At 45.9% G+C, this 21,200-nt stretch overlaps 1 protein-coding gene and 1 long non-coding RNA gene across 2 annotated transcripts in view; one reads left to right on the top strand and one right to left on the bottom strand.

Annotated features, from left to right (window-relative positions):
• The window catches only part of LOC130283227 (mucin-2-like), a 42,951-nt gene extending 41,594 nt beyond the window's left edge, over positions 1–1,357 (bottom strand). The window contains exon 1 of the mRNA XM_056532433.1: positions 491–1,357. Coding sequence (XP_056388408.1) covers positions 491–1,357 — 867 coding nt within the window. The remainder of the gene's footprint in view (positions 1–490) is intronic.
• Positions 1,358–3,066: 1,709 nt separating this feature from the next.
• LOC130281583 (uncharacterized) lies at positions 3,067–11,921 on the top strand. Its single transcript, XR_008846044.1, has 3 exons — positions 3,067–3,172; positions 3,995–4,075; positions 11,634–11,921. It is a non-coding gene; the product is annotated as an uncharacterized LOC130281583 (long non-coding RNA).
• The last annotated feature ends 9,279 nt before the right edge of the window (positions 11,922–21,200 follow it).

Here is a 21,200-nt window from a genome sequence, read left to right as displayed (position 1 = left end):
TTTTTTATGTTTTGCCTCGGCTGTCCGGGCTGGGAGTTAGGGTGTTGCAACAGCTGAAGGCACACTGGTTGGGATATGCTGAGCCAGATGTTAAGAAGAATGTTTCCGGTCACTGAAGCAGAACTTTTTATGGGCCCATCTATTCAATGTGCACTAATTGAACGTACCCAGTGGCTGCTAGGACGAAAACTAGGGTGGGCAGCTGTGAGTTGTATTTTAGCAACAGCTGGAGGTGCACTGTTTGGGAGAGACGTTGATCCAGATGTTAAGAAGAAGGTTTACGGTCACTGAAGTAGTGACCGGAAATTCAATGTGCACGAACTAAAGGTACCCAACAGCTGCTAGGGCGAGAATTAGGGTAGGCTGTAGGAGTGCTTGTGGGTGGGTAAGACATATATATATATATATATATATATTACATTTGTCTAATTTTTTGCTATACTATATCTAACTGTTTGTTACATTTTGGATAGTCTTGCACATGACTTACGTGACTCTCTACTGCGCCGCTCAGATTCCGGTACTGCGTAGAGTTCTGATCGCCCAGCTCTGGAGTATACGTCAGGTCCATTATAGCGTACACGTGATAATCGCCCCCGGATAGCCGTGTTGTCGATGCTTTACGTGTTGTTGATTGGCCCGCCATGGTCACTTCACCTCTCGTTGTTGCTTTACGCGTCGTTGCGTTACTTGTTGTCGCTTCACTTGTCATGGATGATTTACGCGTTGATTTGCGCGCTGCTGTCACTTTGCCTCTCATTGTTGCTTTATATGTTGTCGCCTCACTTGTCATTGACGCTTGACGTGTTGACTGGCGCGCCGTTGCCACTTGGTTTCTTGTTGCTTTGCGTGTTGTCACATCATTTGTTGCTACCGCTTCACTTGTCATTGCCACTTGACGCGTTGACTGGCGCGCCGTTGTCACTTGGTTTCTTGTTGCTTTGCGTGTTGTCGCATAATTTGTTGCTACCTCTTCACTTGTCATTGACGCTTGACGTGTTGACTTGCGTGTGGTTGTCCCTTCACCTCTTGTTGCTGCTTTATATGTTGTCGCCTCACTTGTCATTGACGCTTGACGTGTTGACTGGCGCGCCGTTGTCACTTGGTTTCTTGTTGCTTTGCGTGTTGTCGCATCATTTGTTGCTACCGCTTCACTTGTCATTGACGCTTGGCGCGTTGACTTGCGTGCGGTTGTCACTTGGTTTCTCGTTGCTTTGCGTGTTGTCGCATCATTTTTTGCTACCTCTTCACTTGTCATTGACGCTTGGCGAGTTGACTTGCGTGCGGTTGTCCCTTCACCTCTTGTTGCTGCTTTACGTGTTGTCGCTTTATTTGTCGGTGCCGCTTCCCTTGTCATCATCGATTTACGCGCCGTCATCACTTCACTTCTTGGTGTTGCTTTACGTGTTGCCGCTTCACTTGTTATTGCAGATTCACTTGTCGTTGCGGCTTGACGTGTCGATCTGCGCGCTGTCGCCACTTTACCTCTAGAACCTGCAATAAGTGAAAACAATGTTGCTATTTGTGCTCATGTCTCATGTGGACTTTATATTTTATCATTGTCTGCGCTAGAAGCTGACTGAAAAATTGCTAAATTTTTGCACAAATTTTGAGCTTAAATTTTTTGTAACTTGGTACTCCAAGCATTGCTTGTCAAAATGGTGGGGCTTGTCATAAAGTGGGTGTGAAAGGGGTGTGGCCTCATGTAACTTCAGATGTACAGTAAAATCTCCCTTAGTGGACACCTCCCAATAGGGGACACCTCTCAATAGGGGACACATCCCAATAGGGGACACCTCCCAATAGGGGACACCTCTAAATAGGGGACACATCCCAATAGGGGACACCTCCCAATAGGGGACACCTCTAAATAGGGGACACATCCCAATAGGGGACACCTCCCAATAGGGGACACCTCCCAATAGGGGACACCTCTCAATAGGGGACACCTCAATAGGGGACAGTTTTTAATTCCCCAGCAGAGTCCCATAAGACTTAATGTATTTGCACCCTCCGAATAGGGGACATTCCCAATAGTGGACAAGGACACATCTAATAGGGGACAAAACGCTCTCAAAAAGGCACAATAGGGGACATTAGGGGACAAAACACACTCAATAGGGGACAACCAAGCTAATGTGCCGGCCCTACCTTGTACACAGGGCCGTCGTCAGGGGGTACAGTCAATACCCCAGTAAGGGGCCCAGGCACATTGCACAGGGGGAATAAAGTGGCACAGGGTATAAAGGGGGATTAAATGATACAGGGGGATAAGGGGGAGATTAAACGTCACTGGGAGATTGTACTGTAATATTGCTTTTTATCATGTTTTATAGGTAATTACACTCTGGAGCGAGTACAGGACAGTATTCCGTCATTTAGGAAGAATTTTGAGCTTTTTTCTCAGTAAGGGACATCTCTCTATAGGGGACATCTCTCCATAGGGGACATCTCTAAATAGCGGACATCTTTCAATAGGGGACATCTCTTAATAAGGGACATCTCTCAATAGGGGACATCTCTCAATAGGGGACATCTCTCAATAGAGGACATCTCTCAAAAGGGGACATCTCTCAATATGGGACATCTCTCAATAGGGGACATCTCTCAATAGAGGACATCCCTCAATAGGGGACATCTCTCAATAGTGGACATCTCTCAGTAGGGGACATCTCTTAATAAGGGACATCTCTCAATAGGGGACATCTCTCAAGAGTGGACATCTCTCAAGAGTGGACATCTCTCAAAAAGGGACATCTCTCAATAAGGGACATCTCTCAATAGCGGACATCTCTCAGTAGGGGACATCTCTTAATAAGGGACATCTCTCAATAGGGGACATCTCTCAAGAGTGGACATCTCTCAAAAAGGGACTTCTCTCAATAAGGGACATCTCTCAATAGAGGACATCTCTCTATAGGGGAAATCTCTCAATAGGGGACATCTCTCAATAGTGGACACTTTTTTTTAATTCCCTGTGAGTGTCCGCTATTGTGAGATTCTACTGTATCACAATTTATGCTACAGAATCAGCGTCAATTTCAGCTAAAATTTTGCTACATTGCAGATGTTGCCAGGAGAAGAGCAGAAACGTACAAATGGGTCCTGTGTGAAGTAACACAGCGCAGAAAGGGGCCTATGTGAAGGACCACGAGAATCATTAAAATATATGGTACTTTTGTTGAATTTGTACTATCTGAAGCATTTAGATCAGAGTACTGAGTACTGAGTGTTAGTGTAACCTCTCTTAAAGGGGTACTCCGGTGGAAAACATATATATATATATATATATATATATATATATATTTTTTTTTTTTAAATCAACTGGGGCCAGAAAGTTGAACAGATTTGTAAATTACTTCTATTAAAAAATCTTTACCCTTTCAGTACTTATTAGCAGCTGTATGCTACAGAGGAAATTATTTTCTTTTTGAATTTCTTTTTTTGTCTTGTCCACAGTGCTCTCTGCTGACACCTGATGCCCGTATCAGGAAATGTCCAGAGCAGGAGAAAATCCCCATAGAAAACCTATGCCGCTTTGGACAGTTCCTGATACGGACAGAGGTGTCAGCAGAGAGCACTGTGGACAAGACAAAAAAGAAATTTTAAAATAAAAGAATTTCCTCTGTAGCATACAGCTGCTAAGAAGTACTGGAAGGGTAAGGATTTTTTTTAATAGAAGTAATTTACAAATCTGTTTAACTTTCCGGCACCAGTTGATTTAAAAAAAATAAAAAATAAATAAAATGTTTTTCACCGGAGTACCCCTTTAAGTTCTGCCACCATCATTATTGTTAGGGCAGCGTTTCCCAACCTGGGTGCCTCCAGCTGTTGCAAAACTACAACTCCCAGCATGCCCGGACAGCCGAAGGCTGTCCGGGCATGCTGGGAGTTGTAGTTTTGCAACAGCTGGAGGCACCCTGGTTGAGAAACACTGATCTAGGCACAAGCAATTAAAAAATAATAATAATAATAATAAAAAATTATATTTTAGGTGATCAAACAAAAACAAAAAAAAAAGAACAATGTTAAATGGCGAATCATTCTGCTCCAGGACGCATCCCTCACACGACAGGTAATTATTAATTTTCCTCATCACGGAGGGAGGGGGTCTGGGGGAGTCCAGGATATTTGGCGCTTGGCGCCCATTGTGGGTCCCTATGCTATACCAGGCTCCTCCACTTGGTGTCACTGTTCTCTGAGGAGCCTCCAAGGATCTCACAGCCCAGGCGTCACAATGTGCCGGCGACACGGACTAAATATGTTCCCATAATTGTGAATACATTTCCCTGTAGACCGGTGACGGATCACGTGCGGCTCATTATACATCCATGTGATCTGCTCTAATATGATATAGATGATATCACAGACATGGAAGGCAATTACTTATAATGTGGGACACAAAATTACTTATAATGTGGGACACAAAATTACTTATAATGTGGGACAGGATGACGCTGTGGATATTAGATACATAGTATACGGATCCCTCATCATATTACATTATATATCCTAGGAGGTTGAGATTCGAAACTTCGCGATTTCGTGAATATAGTGATATATATTCGTAATGACGAATATTCGTTTGTTTTATTTTTTTATATGCGAATTTATGTGAAGATTTATGCAAATACCCGAACTTTTAGGTAAAAAGATATATTTGCGAATGCGCACTATGCGAATTTCATTATGAATTTTCGCATGGATTAAAAAACTAAATGAACATAGGAAATATGCAAATTTCGCAAACATTGGACGAATATTCGTCCATATATTAGCGAAATATTGCGAATTCGAATATGGCCCCTGCCGCTCATCACTGTGGATATAAGATACATAGTATACGGATCCCTCATCATATTATATACTATCCTAAGAGTATATTCACACTGTGGATATTATATACATAGTATACGGATCCCTCATCATATTATATACTATCCTAAGAGTATATTCACACTGTAGATATTATATACATAGTACTGTATACGGATCTCTCATCATATTATAGGGTATCTTATATTCACACTGTAGATATTATATACATAGTATACGGATCTCTCATCATATTATAGGGTATCTTATATTCACACTGTAGATATTATATACATAGTATACGGATCTCTCATCATATTATAGGGTATCCGGACACTCCAGCCTCGTCGTATCACAAGGCAGCGGGAATAACCTGACATCGCTAGGACTCGTCTTTCCTGCCCTGCAGCTCTTATGTAGCCTCACAGGGTTGTTCTACATTATCTTTTATATCTTGTCTTATGACCGGTCACTTACACGCTCCTCTAACATTAATATTATTATCATTATTAGATTGTAGGCCTTTTATATTGTTGGTGTCTTCTTTATTAGCAGTGGGAGACCCAGGTCAATTGTCCCCCCTGAGCCCCTTATAGCTGCACCCCGTATAGCTGCACCCCTTATAGCTGCACCCCCTATAGCTGCACCCCTTATAGCTGCACCCCTTATAGCTACACCTCTATAGCTGCACCCCTTATAGCTGCACCCCCTATAGCTGCACCCCTTATAGCTGCACCCCTTATAGCTGCACTCCTTATAGCTGCATCCGTTATAGCTGTATCCCTTATAGCTGCACCCCCTATAGCTGCAACCCTTATAGCTGCACCCCTTATAGCTGCACCCCTTATAGCTGCACCCCTTATAGCTGTATCCCTTATAGCTGCACTCCTTATAGCTGCACCCCTTATAGCTGCACCCCTTATAGCTGCACCCCTTATAGCTGTATCCCTTATAGCTGCACTCCTTATAGCTGCACCCCTTATAGCTGCACCCCTTATAGCTGCACCCCTTATAGCTGTATCCCTTATAGCTGCACTCCTTATAGCTGCACCCCTTATAGCTGCACCCCTTATAGCTGCACCCCCTATAGCTGCACCCCTTATAGCTGCACCCCTTATAGCTGCACCCCTTATAGCTGTATCCCTTATAGCTGCACTCCTTATAGCTGCACCCCTTATAGCTGCACCCCTTATAGCTGCACTCCTTATAGCTGCACCCCTTATAGCTGCACCCCTTATAGCTGTATCCCTTATAGCTGCACCCCTTATAGCTGCATCCCTTATAGCTGCACTCCTTATAGCTGCACCCCTATAGCTGCACCCCTTATAGCTGCACCCCTATAGCTGCACCCCTTATAGCCGCACCCCCTATAGCTGCACCCTTATAGCTGCACCCCTTTTAGCTGCACCCCTTATAGCTGCACCCCTATAGCTGCACCCCTATAGCTGCACCCCTTATAGCTACACCCCCTATAGCTGCACCCCTATAGCTGCACCCCCTATAGCTGCACCCCTTATAGCTGCACCCCTATAGCTGCACCCCTTATAGCTGCACCACTGTAGCTGCACCCCTTATAGCTGCACCCCTTATAGCTGCACCCCCTATAGCTGCACCACTATAGCTGCACCCCTTATAGCTGCACCCTTATAGCTGTACCCCTATAGCTGTACCCCTATAGCTGCACCCCTTATAGCTGCACCCCTTATAGCTGCACCCCTTATAGCTGCACCAATACAGCTGCACCCCTTATAGCTGCACCCCTTATAGCTACACCCCTTTTAGCTGCACCCCATATAGCTGCACTCCTTATAGCTGCACCACTATAGCTGCACCCCTTATAGCTGCACCCCTATAGCTGCACCCCTTATAGCTGCACCCCTTATAGCTGCACCCCCTATAGCTGCACCCCTTATAGCTACACTCCTTATAGCTGCACCCCTATATCTGCACCCCTTATAGCTGCACCCCTTATAGCTGCACCCACTATAGCTGCACCACTATAGCTGCACCCCTTATAGCTGCACCCCCTATAGCTGCACCACTATAGCTGCACCCCTTATAGCTGCACCCCTTATAGCTGTACCCCTATAGCTGTACCCCTATAGCTGCACCCCTTATAGCTGCACCCCTTATAGCTGCACCCCTTATAGCTGCACCACTATAGCTGCACCCCTTATAGCTGCACCCCTTATAGCTACACCCCTTTTAGCTGCACCCCATATAGCTGCACTCCTTATAGCTGCACCCCTTATAGCTGCACCCCTTATAGCTGCACCACTATAGCTGCACCCCTTATAGCAGCACCCCTTATAGCTGCACCCCTATAGCTGCACCCCTTATAGCTGCACCCCTTATAGCTGCACCCCCTATAGCTGCACCCCTAATAGCTACACCCCTAATAGCTGCACCCCCTATAGCTACACCCCTTATAGCTACACCCCTATAGCTGCATCCCTATAGCTGCACCCCTTATAGCTGCACCCCTTATAGCTGCACCACTATAGCTGCACCCCTTATAGCTGCACCCCTTATAGCTACACCCCTTTTAGCTGCACCCCATATAGCTGCACTCCTTATAGCTGCACCCCTTATAGCTGCACCCCTTATAGCTGCACCACTATAGCTGCACCCCTTATAGCAGCACCCCTTATAGCTGCACCCCTATAGCTGCACCCCTTATAGCTGCACCCCTTATAGCTGCACCCCCTATAGCTGCACCCCTAATAGCTACACCCCTAATAGCTGCACCCCCTATAGCTACACCCCTTATAGCTACACCCCTATAGCTGCATCCTTATAGCTGCACCCCTATAGCTGCACCCCTTATAGCTGCACCCTTATAGCTGCACCCCTTATAGCTGCACCCCTATAGCTGCACCCCTTATAGCTGCACACTATACACTGACTATATACAATAGAATTTTGCAGTGGATTATACCCAGAAGAATATATATATATATATATATATATATATATATATATATCTATATATCTCGGACTGTATTTAGTGGACTATATACAATCATTTTTATACATCAGACTATATCCTCCTCCACTTACCTGAGGTATTTTGGATGCTCACCATCAGGACGAGCCCTATGCCAGAGGAAAAGGGAAATAAATATAAAATACACATAAAACAGAATATATTTGAGACCAGGCAAATGCCCATGTAATAAAACTATTTCTATATCAATTAAAAGTTCTGAAGCTCTTTAACTTCTGCATCATCTCACAAGATATCAGGGAATAAGAACACTCATGTTTACATTCAGAGGCAGCAAATCTGTTCGACAATGCTCTGTGAGCTAATACAAAGAGGTGATACAATTATATCCAGTCTAGACAATGCTCTGTGAGCTAAACATCCTGGACTCCAGACTGAGACATTGTACATAGCTAGTCCTGCTCTCAGCTGAGAAGTGATACAATTGTATCCGGTCTAGACAATGCTCTGTGAGCTAAACATCCTGGACTCCAGACTGATACATTGTACATAGCTAGTCCTGCTCTCAGCTGAGAAGTGATACAATTGTATCCAGTCTAGACAATGCTCTGTGAGCTAAACACCCTGGACCCCAGACTGATACACTGTACATAGCTAGTCCTGCTCTCAGCTGAGAAGTGATACAATTGTATCCAGTCTAGACAATGCTCTGTGAGCTAAACATCCTGGACTCCTGATAATACATTGTACATAGCTCGTCCTGCTCTCAGCTGAGAAGTGATACAATTGTATCCAGTCTAGACAATGCTCTGTGAGCTAAACATCCTGGACTCCAGACTGATACATTGTACATTGCTAGTCCTGCTCTCAGCTTAGAAGTGATACAATTGTATCCAGTCTAGACAATGCTCTGTGAGCTAAACATCCTGGACCCCAGACTGATACATTGTACATAGCTAGTCCTGCTCTCAGCTGAGAAGTGATACAATTCTATCCAGTCTAGACAATGCTCTGTGAGCTAAACCTCCTGGACTCCAGACTGATACATTGTACATAGCTAGTCCTGCCCTCAGCTGAGTATATACAATTGTATCCAGTCTAGACAATGCTCTGTGAGCTAAACATCCTGGACTCCAGACTGATACATTGTACATAGCTAGTCCTGCTCTCAGCTGAGAAGTATATATAATTGCATCCAGTCTAGACAATGCTCTGTGAGCTAAACACCCCGGACGCCAGACTGATACATTGTACATAGCTAGTCCTGCTCTCAGCTGAGAAGTGATACAATTGTATCCAGTCTAGACAATGCTCTGTGAGCTAAACATCCTGGACCCCAGACTGATACATTGTACATAGCTAGTCCTGCTCTCAGCTGAGAAGTGATACAATTGTATCCAGTCTAGACAATGCTCTGTGAGCTAAACATCCTGGACCCCAGACTGATACATTGTACATAGCTAGTCCTGCTCTCAGCTGAGAAGTGATACAATTGTATCCAGTCTAGACAATGCTCTGTGAGCTAAACATCCTGGACCCCAGACTGATACATTGTACATATCTAGTCCTGCTCTCAGCTGAGAAGTATATACAATTGTATCCAGTCTAGAAGATGCTTAAAGTTCATTGTGTCCTCGGTTTTCATCATCTTGATCACTTACCTGTCAGGAGGAGCAGAGTCGTCCATGAGGCCATTGTCCTGTTATTTTGGGACCAAGGTGTCAGTCCCAATGTCCAAGGCCAAAATCCTGCAATAAAAAAATGATGGTTTTAGTCCCAGGTAGAATCTAATGTAACTACTAGTCGGAGACTAATAAGACTGAGCACGGGTGAGGGGAGGGTGTAAGCCGTGAGCTGAGCCTGCCCCATAATGGTGGGTGCCAGCTGTTGTCTGCAGGTCCCTCATGGTCAATACTGTCAACAAAACCAAAATTGCTTATTTTTGGTCACATCACATCCCCCCCCCCCCAAAAAAAATGGAATAAAAATGGATCTAAAAGTCCAGACAAATTGGTCCTGACAAAAACTACAGATCACGGCACAAGAAATGCGCAATCACACAGCGCCATAGGGGAAAAATAGAAAGGTAGGGGGCAGAAAATGTAACGATTTTTTTATTTTTACAAAGAAAAGTTGTAGAAAAAAAATTATCCAAATTTGATCTTGTTAGATTCATATTAAGCTGTGGAACAAGTTTCACATATTAGTTTTACAGCACAAAAATAAATAAATAAATAAATGAATAAATAAATGAATAAATAAATAAATAAATGAATGAATAAATAAATAAATAAATAAATTACCGCATTGCTTTTATTATGCCCAACATTGTGGCCGCCATTTTTCTGGCTCCATGATACATTATGGGTCTTAGGCTGCATTCAGACCTCGTTTTTACATTACGGGTGCCGGATCCGGCTGGGGGAGGGGAAAACCGGGCTCTCCCATACCCCAGCCGGACCAGCGCTGAAATCCATTTACTTTAATGAGCCGACCGCAGTCAAACGGTGACTCCAGTCGGCTCAGTTTTGAACCGTATCCGGTTTTGTGACTGGACCTAAAACTATAGTACACTACGGTTTTAGGTCCGGTCAGGAAATCGCATACGGGTCAAAACTGAGCCGACTGGAGTCACCATTTGACTGCGGTCGGCTCATTAAAGTAAATGGATTTCAGCGCTGGTCCGGCTGGGGTACGGGTGAGCCTGGTTTGCCCCTCCCCCGGCCGGATCCGGCACCCGTAATGTAAAAACGAGGTCTGAATGCAGCTCTAGAAGGGACAGAGGAAGAACACAAAAGGCAAAAAAATTGAAATTTGGGAGGGTCAGGAAGGGGTTAATGGAATTACTATTCCTTGTAGATCTAATAAGATCATGTTCACACATCACATCTGAAAACTCAGCGACAGAAGAAGAGGAAACCCATAAAAATAATGTCTGTGATATCAGCTATTTGGGATCTGCTATCAGTTTCTTAAATTATTTAAATAAATAAATAAATGACAAAAACAGTGAAGACTTTTCCAGAAGGTGTTTTTGAATCATTTCCTGAGATTCTCTGGATAAATGGAATAAATTGCCTTTGTTATCGTTACTATGAAAACACATTGTTTGTTAGTTATGGAAATGAGCGGAGTTATTATTAAAGAAATGTCAATTATAATTATTCCATTATTATACGCGGCTCGTAAAACCGGTCGACAAGTCACTAAACATCCATCAAGATAATTCGGCTCCAGGATCTACGACTGATTCCAGGAAGAGACCAGAACAATCGGGGAGAGAAGTTTATGTTTCTTATATATAACATGGCCGTCCACATATCTGGGGCTGACCGGCGGCCATCTTGTGGGTCCAGTGCTCGGGAATCATCTCGTCCTCCACTATACACTCATCCGTCCAGATAGAATTGTGGGATTACTGTAAAGCTCGGCATGCGGTGATGTCACAGGCAGATAGGTAAATGATTACAGGTGACGTCTGGTTAGATTCTGGGTCTTGCCACAAGAGGGCATAAAAAAGTGCGTCCCCCTTTTCCCTTTAAGAGACTCTCCAAGGCTACTTTTGAGTAGTGTATCTTTTGGGGAGAGATCAGTGACTGCCAGACCTGGCTCTACGAAGCCATGTGAACTAAGATGGATGGTAATAGAGGAAATAGAGGGCACTCCCGAAATAGAGATCAAAAAGAAATTGTTACAGAGGGTAGGGTATTGGATAGAGACCTTGAATTCTCTAATACCGAACGGTACGAATGAAATCTGTAATTCTGCAGCATTTCTGTGATCTTTAAACATCTTTATATATTACTGTGATTTTAGATATATAGTTTTTACTATTGTTATATGTATTTTAATACTTTCCTTCTCGTTACAGAGAGAACCTCTCGCGAGAATTGATGACTATGTATGTTGGTGGTGGGTGCACGGTAGGGATACTTGAGAAAGGGGGCGTGACCTCCGAAACGTCGGAAGTGTCCGGCGCTCACTCAGCGGTTCCCCTTCGTGAGAGGAAGGTGTCTGTCCTCTGAACTCTCCGTGCCCGGAGAAGGGTGAAGATTGGTCGGAGTTCACATGGACGATCGCGGATGTCAGTGAGCACTTGTGGTGACTATTTTTGTCATTTGTCTATGCTTATTGCCTGAAGGCAGCTACTAAAGAAAGAAAAAAGCTATTTTATACTGTGATTTCTTTATTTGTATATAGTTAGTTATGGATTGAGCCTCCATTGCCTTATCACATTCACCCATGTGCGTTTTCAAGGTACCACCTTTTTTGTATATATGGCTCTATGACGCGCTCAAAGACATGGACCCAGTAGAAGGGCGCATCATTAGACTGGAATCATTGGGAGCAGTAGTTATGTGAGGGCGCACTCCATCTTGTCTCTTCGTTAGACCCTCCCTATGCCTTCATTACATGTCCCCCTGTCTTTACATTACACTCCCTTTCTCTTCATTACACACTCATGTCTCTTCATTACACACTCATGTCTCTTCATTACACACTCATGTCTCTTCATTACACACCCTTTCTCTTCATTACACACTCATGTCTCTTCATTACACACTCATGTCTCTTCATTACACACCTTCTGTTTCTTCATTATACCTCCCTTCTCTATACTGCACACCCCACTTCCTGCCTCTTCATTACACACCACTTTCTCTTCATTACACACCTTCTGTGTCTTCATTACACTCCACCTGTCTTTACACTTCAGTCTTTTCATTATACCTCCCTTCTCTTTATTTTACACCCCACCTCCATGTCTCTTCATTATCTACCCCTGTTCTTTCATTACACACCCCACCCTATCTTTTCATTACACCCCTTGACTCTTCATTACATCCCCCTGTCTTTTCATTACACTTCCCTCTCTCTTCATTACACCCCCTGCTTCTTCAATATTCTCTCTGTTTCTTCATTATACACCCGTCTCTTATTTTCTTAATTCTACCCCCTGTCTCTTTATTGCCTTCTGCTGTCTCTTCATTACACACCTCTTTCCCTTTATTACATTCCCCCATCTTTACATTACACACCCTTGTCTCTTCATTATACACTACAGTTTCTTCATTTAAAGGGGTACTCCGCTGCTCAGCCTTTGGAACAAACTGTTCCAAATGCTGGAGCTGGCACCGGGAGCTCTTGACATCATACCCCGCCCCCTCATGACATCACGCCCGCCCCCTCAATGCAAGTCTATGGGAGGGGGTGTGACTGCCGTCACGCCCCCTCCCAAAGACTTGCATTTAGGGGGCAGGGTGTGATGTCATGGCCCCGCTCCTCTCATGACGTCATGCCCCATCCCCTCAATGCAATTCTATGAGCCGGCGCCGGCTCCAGCATTCGGAACAGTTTGTTCCAAACACTGAGCAGCAGAGTACCCCTTTAAAGTTGTAGTTCATCAATCCACCCCCCCCCCCTCCCATCGCTGGGGTCATTGCGCTCTTCTCGACCATTGTTCTTGTCTTCTGACTTCCCTCTTCCAGGATTTGAATATAAATAATAATAATATTCGCAGGTTGTCTCTACCTCTCTAATATTTGGCTGCTGTTCCTTGGAGAACCAGTCTGGCTCTGCGCTCTCTATTACCTGCTGATCCAATCACTCAGGATTGTAGATGAGACCCGGCGGTGACACCATGACCGCGCTCCGTGCAGGACGTGTCCACATCACATTCCCATACATCTAATTCTTCTGAGCACTGAGATAAGAATGTAATGTCAGCACAACGCCAGTTACTCTCTAGAAGTGCGACTGATGGTTTTAGGGGAGGGGTCTCCAACTCAAATTATCCGGGGGCCACTGGAGGTAGCAGCTGGGTGAGGCTGGTCCGCATGCGTCCCTTACATATAATGCCCCCATCATGCGCCCCTTACATACAATGCCCCTCATCATCCACCAGCAACCCCCCCATTCCCCCTACCCCTGTGTGGTAATAGCATGAGCTGACGGATGATGGGGGTGCTACTTCTGGGGGTTCCCCACATTAGGTAGGCAGCAGGTTCCCCACATTAGATAGGCTGCAGGTTCCCCAAATTAGGTAGATAGGAGCAGGTTCCCCACATTTGGTAGTAGCAGGTTCCCCACATTTGGTAGTAGCAGGTTCCCCACATTAGGTAGAAGCAGGTTCCCCACATTTAGTAGTAGCAGGCTCCCCACATTAGGTAGAAGCAGGTTCCCCACATTAGGTAGTAGCAGGTTCCCCACATTAGGTAGTAGCAGGTTCCCCACATTAGGTAGCAGCAGGTTCCCCACATTTGGTAGTAGCAGGTTCCCCACATTTGGTAGTAGCAGGTTCCCCACATTAGGTAGTAGCAGGTTCCCCACATTAGGTAGTAGCAGGTTCCCCACATTAGGTAGAAGCAGGTTCCCCACATTTGGTAGTAGCAGGCTCCCCACATTAGGTAGAAGCAGGTTCCCCACATTAGGTAGTAGCAGGTTCCCCACATTAGGTAGTAGCAGGTTCCCCACATTTGGTAGTAGCAGGCTCCCCACATTTGGTAGTAGCAGGTTCCCCACATTAGGTAGTAGCAGGTTCCCCACATTAGGTAGTAGCAGGTTCCCCACATTAGGTAGTAGCAGGTTCCCCACATTAGGTAGTAGCAGGTTCCCCACATTAGGTAGTAGCAGGTTCCCCACATTAGGTAGTAGCAGGTTCCCCACATTAGGTAGTAGCAGGTTCCCCACATTAGGTAGAAGCAGGTTCCCCACATTAGGTAGTAGCAGGTTCCCCACATTAGGTAGTAGCAGGTTCCCCACATTAGGTAGAAGCAGGCTCCCCACATTAGGTAGTAGCAGGTTCCCCACATTAGGTAGTAGCAGGTTCCCCACATTTGGTAGTAGCAGGTTCCCCACATTAGGTAGTAGCAGGTTCCCCACATTAGGTAGTAGCAGGTTCCCCACATTAGGTAGAAGCAGGTTCCCCACATTAGGTAGTAGCAGGTTCCCCACATTAGGTAGAAGCAGGCTCCCCACATTAGGTAGTAGCAGGTTCCCCACATTAGGTAGTAGCAGGTTCCCCACATTAGGTAGTAGCAGGTTCCCCACATTAGGTAGTAGCAGGTTCCCCACATTAGGTAGTAGCAGGTTCCCCACATTAGGTAGAAGCAGGTTCCCCACATTAGGTAGTAGCAGGTTCCCCACATTAGGTAGTAGCAGGTTCCCCACATTAGGTAGAAGCAGGCTCCCCACATTAGGTAGTAGCAGGTTCCCCACATTAGGTAGTAGCAGGTTCCCCACATTTGGTAGTAGCAGGTTTCCCACATTAGGTAGTAGCAGGTTCCCCACATTAGGTAGTAGCAGGTTCCCCACATTAGGTAGAAGCAGGTTCCCCACATTAGGTAGTAGCAGGTTCCCCACATTAGGTAGTAGCAGGTTCCCCACATTAGGTAGAAGCAGGTTCCCCACATTTGGTAGTAGCAGGTTCCCCACATTAGGTAGTAGCAGGTTCCCCACATTAGGTAGTGGCAGGTTCCCCACATTAGGTAGCATTGTCGTCGCCCCCCCCCCCCCCCCCCCCGACTCTCACACACACACAGACACACACATACAGACAGACAGACACCCACATATGCACACACACATAGACACACTTACCTGTCCTACGCTGAGCTTCTCCTCTCCGGCGGCGGCCTGATGAGTGACGTCACTGACGTCCTCCTGTGCGGGTCTGCGGAGGGACGTCACATGCGCGATGTCAATCATCAGACTCGGGCCGGCCAACCGGAGACCGGGAGGAGGAGGGCGGGGTAAGTGAGGCCTTCCGGCATTTAGCACTGCTTGCCCGAAGCAGGGCTAAATGCCTGAAGAACTTACCTGCCCGGCACCCGGAACTGCATGTCCCGGGCGTCGGGCAATACAAATTACACATACCTGGTGCGGGCCACAAACTTTCGTTCCGTGGGCCGCAAATGGACCGTGGGCTGGGAGTTTGAGACCCCTGTTTTAGGGCATTCGATCGTATTCACACGCTGCGGTAATAGTACTAAACATTAAGAAACTCCCCAATGGTTGTGACGCCGCAGCCCCGGTAAAACTGCACAATAACACAAGACACGCTGATCTCTTTAAGCGTGGCAGCATTCCACAGCCGTTTTAGGTTTTTAGCATTGCTTTAAAGGGGTACTCCGGTGGAAAACTTTTTTTATTTTTTATTTTTTTAAATCAACTCGTGCCAGAAAGATAAACAGATTTTTAAATTACTTCCATTAAAAAAATCTTAATCCTTCAAGTACTTATTAGCTGCTGAATACTACAGAGGAAATTATTTTCTTTTTGGAACACAGTGCTCTCTGCTGACATCTCTGTCCATTTAAGGGACTGTCCAGAGTAAGAGAAAATCCCCATAGCAAACATATGCTGCTCTGGACAGTTCCTAATATGGACAGAGAGGTCAGCAGAGAGCACGGTGGTCATGATGTCAGCAGAGAGCTCTGTGTTCCAAAAAGAAAAGCATTTCCTCTGTAGTATTCCGCAGCTAATAAGTACTGGAAGGATTAAGATTTTTTAATAGAAGTAATTTACAAATCTGTATAACTTTCTGGCACCAGTTGATTTGAAAAATAAATAAATAAATAAAATAAAAAATATATATATATATATTTATATATTTATTCTCTGGAGTACCCCTTTAAGTTTGAATCACGTAACTATTTCCCTTTATACTTGTTGATTACACAAGAAAAAATTCCTGTCCTGTACATTGAAGGTAAAGCTTCACCCCATATAACCGTCATGTGCACGCGACAAAAAATCCATGTTACAAGCAAACCATAAAATTACATGGGACTGACTTGTCTACAGCTAAATCTTAACTATAATAAAGTTGTGCGACATAAATTAAATAAATCCTAAATTATTTTGGTTGCACAATTTGTGACTCTCTATAGCGCCACTAAAGTCTCGGTGTCGTCCCAGCCTCAGGCTTCAATGCTGTGTCCTCTATTCTGCAGGCGTCATGGCCGAAACCTGACTGTTTCTAATGACAAAGTGGTTCTTTATGTAGAATATATAGACTTATCAACTAAACAGCCGAGATCAGGGTTTCCCAACCAGTGTACCTCCAGCTGTTGCAAAACTACAGCTCCTAGCATGCCTGGACAGCCTCTGTTGCAATACAACAACTCCCACCTTAAGCTGTCCAGGCATGCTGGGTTGTAGTTTTGCAACAGCTGAAGACACACTGGCTGGAAGCGCTGCCATAAATAAACCACAACTAAGATGCAGGAAACAGAACATTGATGATGAGAGTAGTAGTCTAGGATGATGAGAGTAGTAGTGTATCGTGATGGTAGTAGTAGTGTAGGTTGATGAAAGCAGTAGTGTAGGAAGATAAAAGTAGTAGTGTAGGATGCTGAGAGTAGTAGTGTATGATGATGAGAGTAGTAGTATAGGATGATAAAAGTAGTAGTGTAGGATGCTGAGAGTAGTAGTGTATGATGATGAGAGTAGTAGTGTAGGTTGATCAAAGTAGTAGTGTAGGATGATGAGAGTAGTAGTGTAGGATGATGAGAGTAGTAGTGTAGGTTGATGAGAGTAGTAGTCTAGGATGATAAAAGTAGTAGTGTATGATGATGAGAGTAGTAGTGTAGGTTGATCAAAGTAGTAGTGTAGGATGATGAGAGTAGTAGTGTAGGTTGATGAGAGTAGTAGTCTAGGATGATAAAAGTAGTAGTGTAGGATGCTGAGAGTAGTAGTGTATGATGAGAGTAGTAGTGTAGGTTGATGAGAGTAGTAGTGTACGATGATGAGAGTAGTAGTGTAGGATGATGAGAGTAGTTGTTGTGTAGGATGATGAGAGTAGTAGTGTAGGATGATGAGAGTAGTTGTGTAGGATGATGAGAGTAGTGGTATAGGATGGTGAGAATAGTAGTATAGGATAATGAGAGTAGTAGTTTAGGTTGATGAGAGTAGTAGTGTAGGAGGATAAGAGCAGTAGTGTAGGATGATGAGAGTAGTAGTGTAGGATGATGAGAGTAGTAGTGTAGGATGATGAGAGTAGTAGTGTATGATAATGAAAGTAGTAATGTAGGATGATGGGAGTAGTAGTGTAGGATGATGGGAGTGGTAGTGTAGGATGATGGGAGTAGTAATGTAGGATGATGGGAGTAGTAGTGTAGGATGATTGGTGTGGTAGTGTAGGATGATGGGAGTAGTAATGTAGGATGATGGCAGTAGTAGTGTAGGATGATGAGAGTAGTAGTGTATGATGATGAGAGTAGTAGTGTAGGATGATGAGAGTAGTAGTGTATGATAATGAGAGTAGTAATGTAGGATGATGGGAGTAGTAGTGTAGGATGATGGGGGTAGTAGTATAGGATGATGGGAGTAGTAGTGTAGGATGATGGGAATAGTAATGTAGGATGATGGGAGTAGTAGTGTAGGATGATGAGAGTAGTAGTGTATGATGATGAGAGTAGTAATGTAGGATGATGGGAGTAGTAGTGTAGGATGATGGGAGTAGTAGTATAGGATGATGGGATTAGTAGTGTAGGATGATGGGAGTAGTAGTGTAGGATGATGGGAGTAGTAGTATAGGATTCCTGCTGCACATGGGCTTGATTCCGCAGTCATTTTCATTGTGACTCCTATTATGTTTTCCCATCACACCCCTCAGAATAGTGATGATTGAGGCTCTGAAGGAAAATCACGGATGATTCCACCAGACATCACAGATAATCATCATAATAAACCGCCTGGTGTGACCTTCACTAAACATCCCGCTATATATCCGAGGCCGGTCAGACCGGGTTCACACTGCGTCTCTGCAATACTTTAGAGGTGTCCATTGAAGTCTATGACAAACAGATGAGCCCATACGCCGCTTCATTCCCGCAATTTCAGCGCACAGCGGGGACATGTCCATCCCTTCCCTGCTGCTCATCCCTGTCGGGTACGGGGACATGTCCATCCATTCCCTGCTGCTCATCCCTGTCGGGTACGGGGACATGTCCATCCATTCCCTGCTGCTCATCCCTGTCGGGTACGGGGACATGTCCATCCATTCCCTGCTGCTCATCCCTGTCGGGTACGGGGACATGTCCATCCATTCCCTGCTGCTCATCCCTGTCGGGTACGGGGACATGTCCATCCATTCCCTGCTGCTCATCCCTGTCGGGTACGGGGACATGTCCATCCATTCCCTGCTGCTCATCCCTGTCGGGTACGGGGACATGTCCATCCATTCCCTGCTGCTCATCCCTGTCGGGTACGGGGACATGTCCATCCATTCCCTGCTGCTCATCCCTGTCGGGTACGGGGACATGTCCATCCATTCCCTGCTGCTCATCCCTGTCGGGTACGGGGACATGTCCATCCATTCCCTGCTGCTCATCCCTGTCGGGTACGGGGACATGTCCATCCCTTCCCTGCTGCTCATCCCTGTCGGGTACGGGGACATGTTCCTACTGTGCGCTGTGATTGCGCTAGAAGATGTGGAGCGAGGTTGGGGGAATAAAATTAGATTATTCACAGTAAAAGATTAAAAACCCCACCGGGAGCCTTAAATGGCCCCTCGGTGCCGACTATTCAGGGGTATTTGAAAATGAAAGTAAAAGACGCTATATAGTACATTGCAGTCCGCCCGCTCCCCTGGTTATTAACTTATGATTGCATCGGGTCTCAGAAGTGAGACCTGGTGCAATCAATCCCTCAGCCAGACTCTGTACCATGATGGGGGTAGTAATACAAGTACTAATGTAGCCTCCCAGCCACCAGCAGACTCCCGCAGCCAGGGGAACTACTACTCCCATCATAGAAATGAGTCTGTTCCACGATAGGAGTAGTAGTAGTATGGGAGTCTGTAGGTGGCTGACTTTACATACTAATGGATGAAAAACTGATACAAAAGGATGCCGCCAAATGACTACTAAATAGCATCCCTTAGTATAAGTTTGTATCCGTGAGTAGAATGATCCGTTTAGGAGGCAATAACGGCAGAAAATCAGGACGAGGGACAACGGCCGTGTGAACCGCGCCTAAAACACGCCGGCCTCACCACCGAAGTTGTGCTACAATAGTGTCCAGTCTAGACCTCTTGGAGCTGAAGCCTTGAATCCAGGCTGATTCATTTATCCTGCACTGAAACCTTGTAACAAACTGCGTGTTTACCTCTGGACTGGATAAAATTGTAACAAACCCTTCAGCTGTGACAAGTATTAAAGACAACCTGTGGTCAATCCAAAAATATTTTAGTTTTATATAATTTTGTAGCGAGGTGTCCTGATTCCAGCAGACTCTCAGTTTCCAAGATATATAGGTTTACTATTTGGGTAATTATCTATCTGTACTTTTCACTAAATAGTCAGATGGGCCGAGCGTTGACACCACCTGAGCCGAGCATTGACACCCCCTGAGCCGAGCATTGACACCACCTGAGCCGAGCATTGACACCCCCTGAGCCAAGCATTGACACCCCCTGAGCCGAGCATTGACACCTCCTGAGCCGAGCATTGACACCGCCTGAGCCGAGCATTGACACCCCCTGAGCCGAGCATTATCACCACCTGAGCCGAGCAATGACACCTCCTGAGCCGAGCATTGACACCCCCTGAGCCAAGCATTGACACCCCCTGAGCCGATCATTGACACCCCCTGAGCCGATCATTGACACCCCCTGAGCCGATCATTGACACCCCCTGAGCCGAGCATTGACACCACCTGAGCTGAGAATTGACACCCACTGAGCCGAGCATTGACACCCCCTGAGCCAAGCATTGACACCGCCTGAGCCGAGCATTGACACCCCCTGAGCCGAGCATTGACACCACCTGAGCTGAGAATTGACACCCACTGAGCCGAGCATTGACACCCCCTGAGCCGAGCATTGACACCACCTGAGCCGAGCATTGACACCCCCTGAGCCAAGCATTGACACCCCCTGAGCCGAGCATTGACACCTCCTGAGCCGAGCATTGACACCGCCTGAGCCGAGCATTGACACCCCCTGAGCCGAGCATTATCACCACCTGAGCCGAGCAATGACACCTCCTGAGCCGAGCATTGACACCCCCTGAGCCAAGCATTGACACCCCCTGAGCCGATCATTGACACCCCCTGAGCCGATCATTGACACCCCCTGAGCCGATCATTGACACCCCCTGAGCCGAGCATTGACACCACCTGAGCTGAGAATTGACACCCACTGAGCCGAGCATTGACACCCCCTGAGCCGAGCATTGACACCGCCTGAGCCGAGCATTGATACCGCCTGAGCTGAGAATTGACACCCCCTGAGCCGAGCATTGACACCACCTGAGCCGAGCATTGACACCCCCTGAGCCGAGCATTGGCACCACCTGAGCCGAGCATTGACACCTCCTGAGCCGAGCATTGACACCCCCTGAGCCGAGCATTATCACCACCTGAGCCGAGCATTAACACCTCCTGAGCCGAGCATTGACACCCCCTGAGCCGATCATTGACACCCCCTGAGCCG

This window comes from Hyla sarda, chromosome 7 (assembly GCF_029499605.1).
Source record: "Hyla sarda isolate aHylSar1 chromosome 7, aHylSar1.hap1, whole genome shotgun sequence".
In the NCBI taxonomy this organism is placed as follows: domain Eukaryota; kingdom Metazoa; phylum Chordata; class Amphibia; order Anura; family Hylidae; genus Hyla; species Hyla sarda.
Note: the sequence above shows the minus strand (reverse complement) of the source record. Positions and strands in the feature narration are given on the sequence as shown.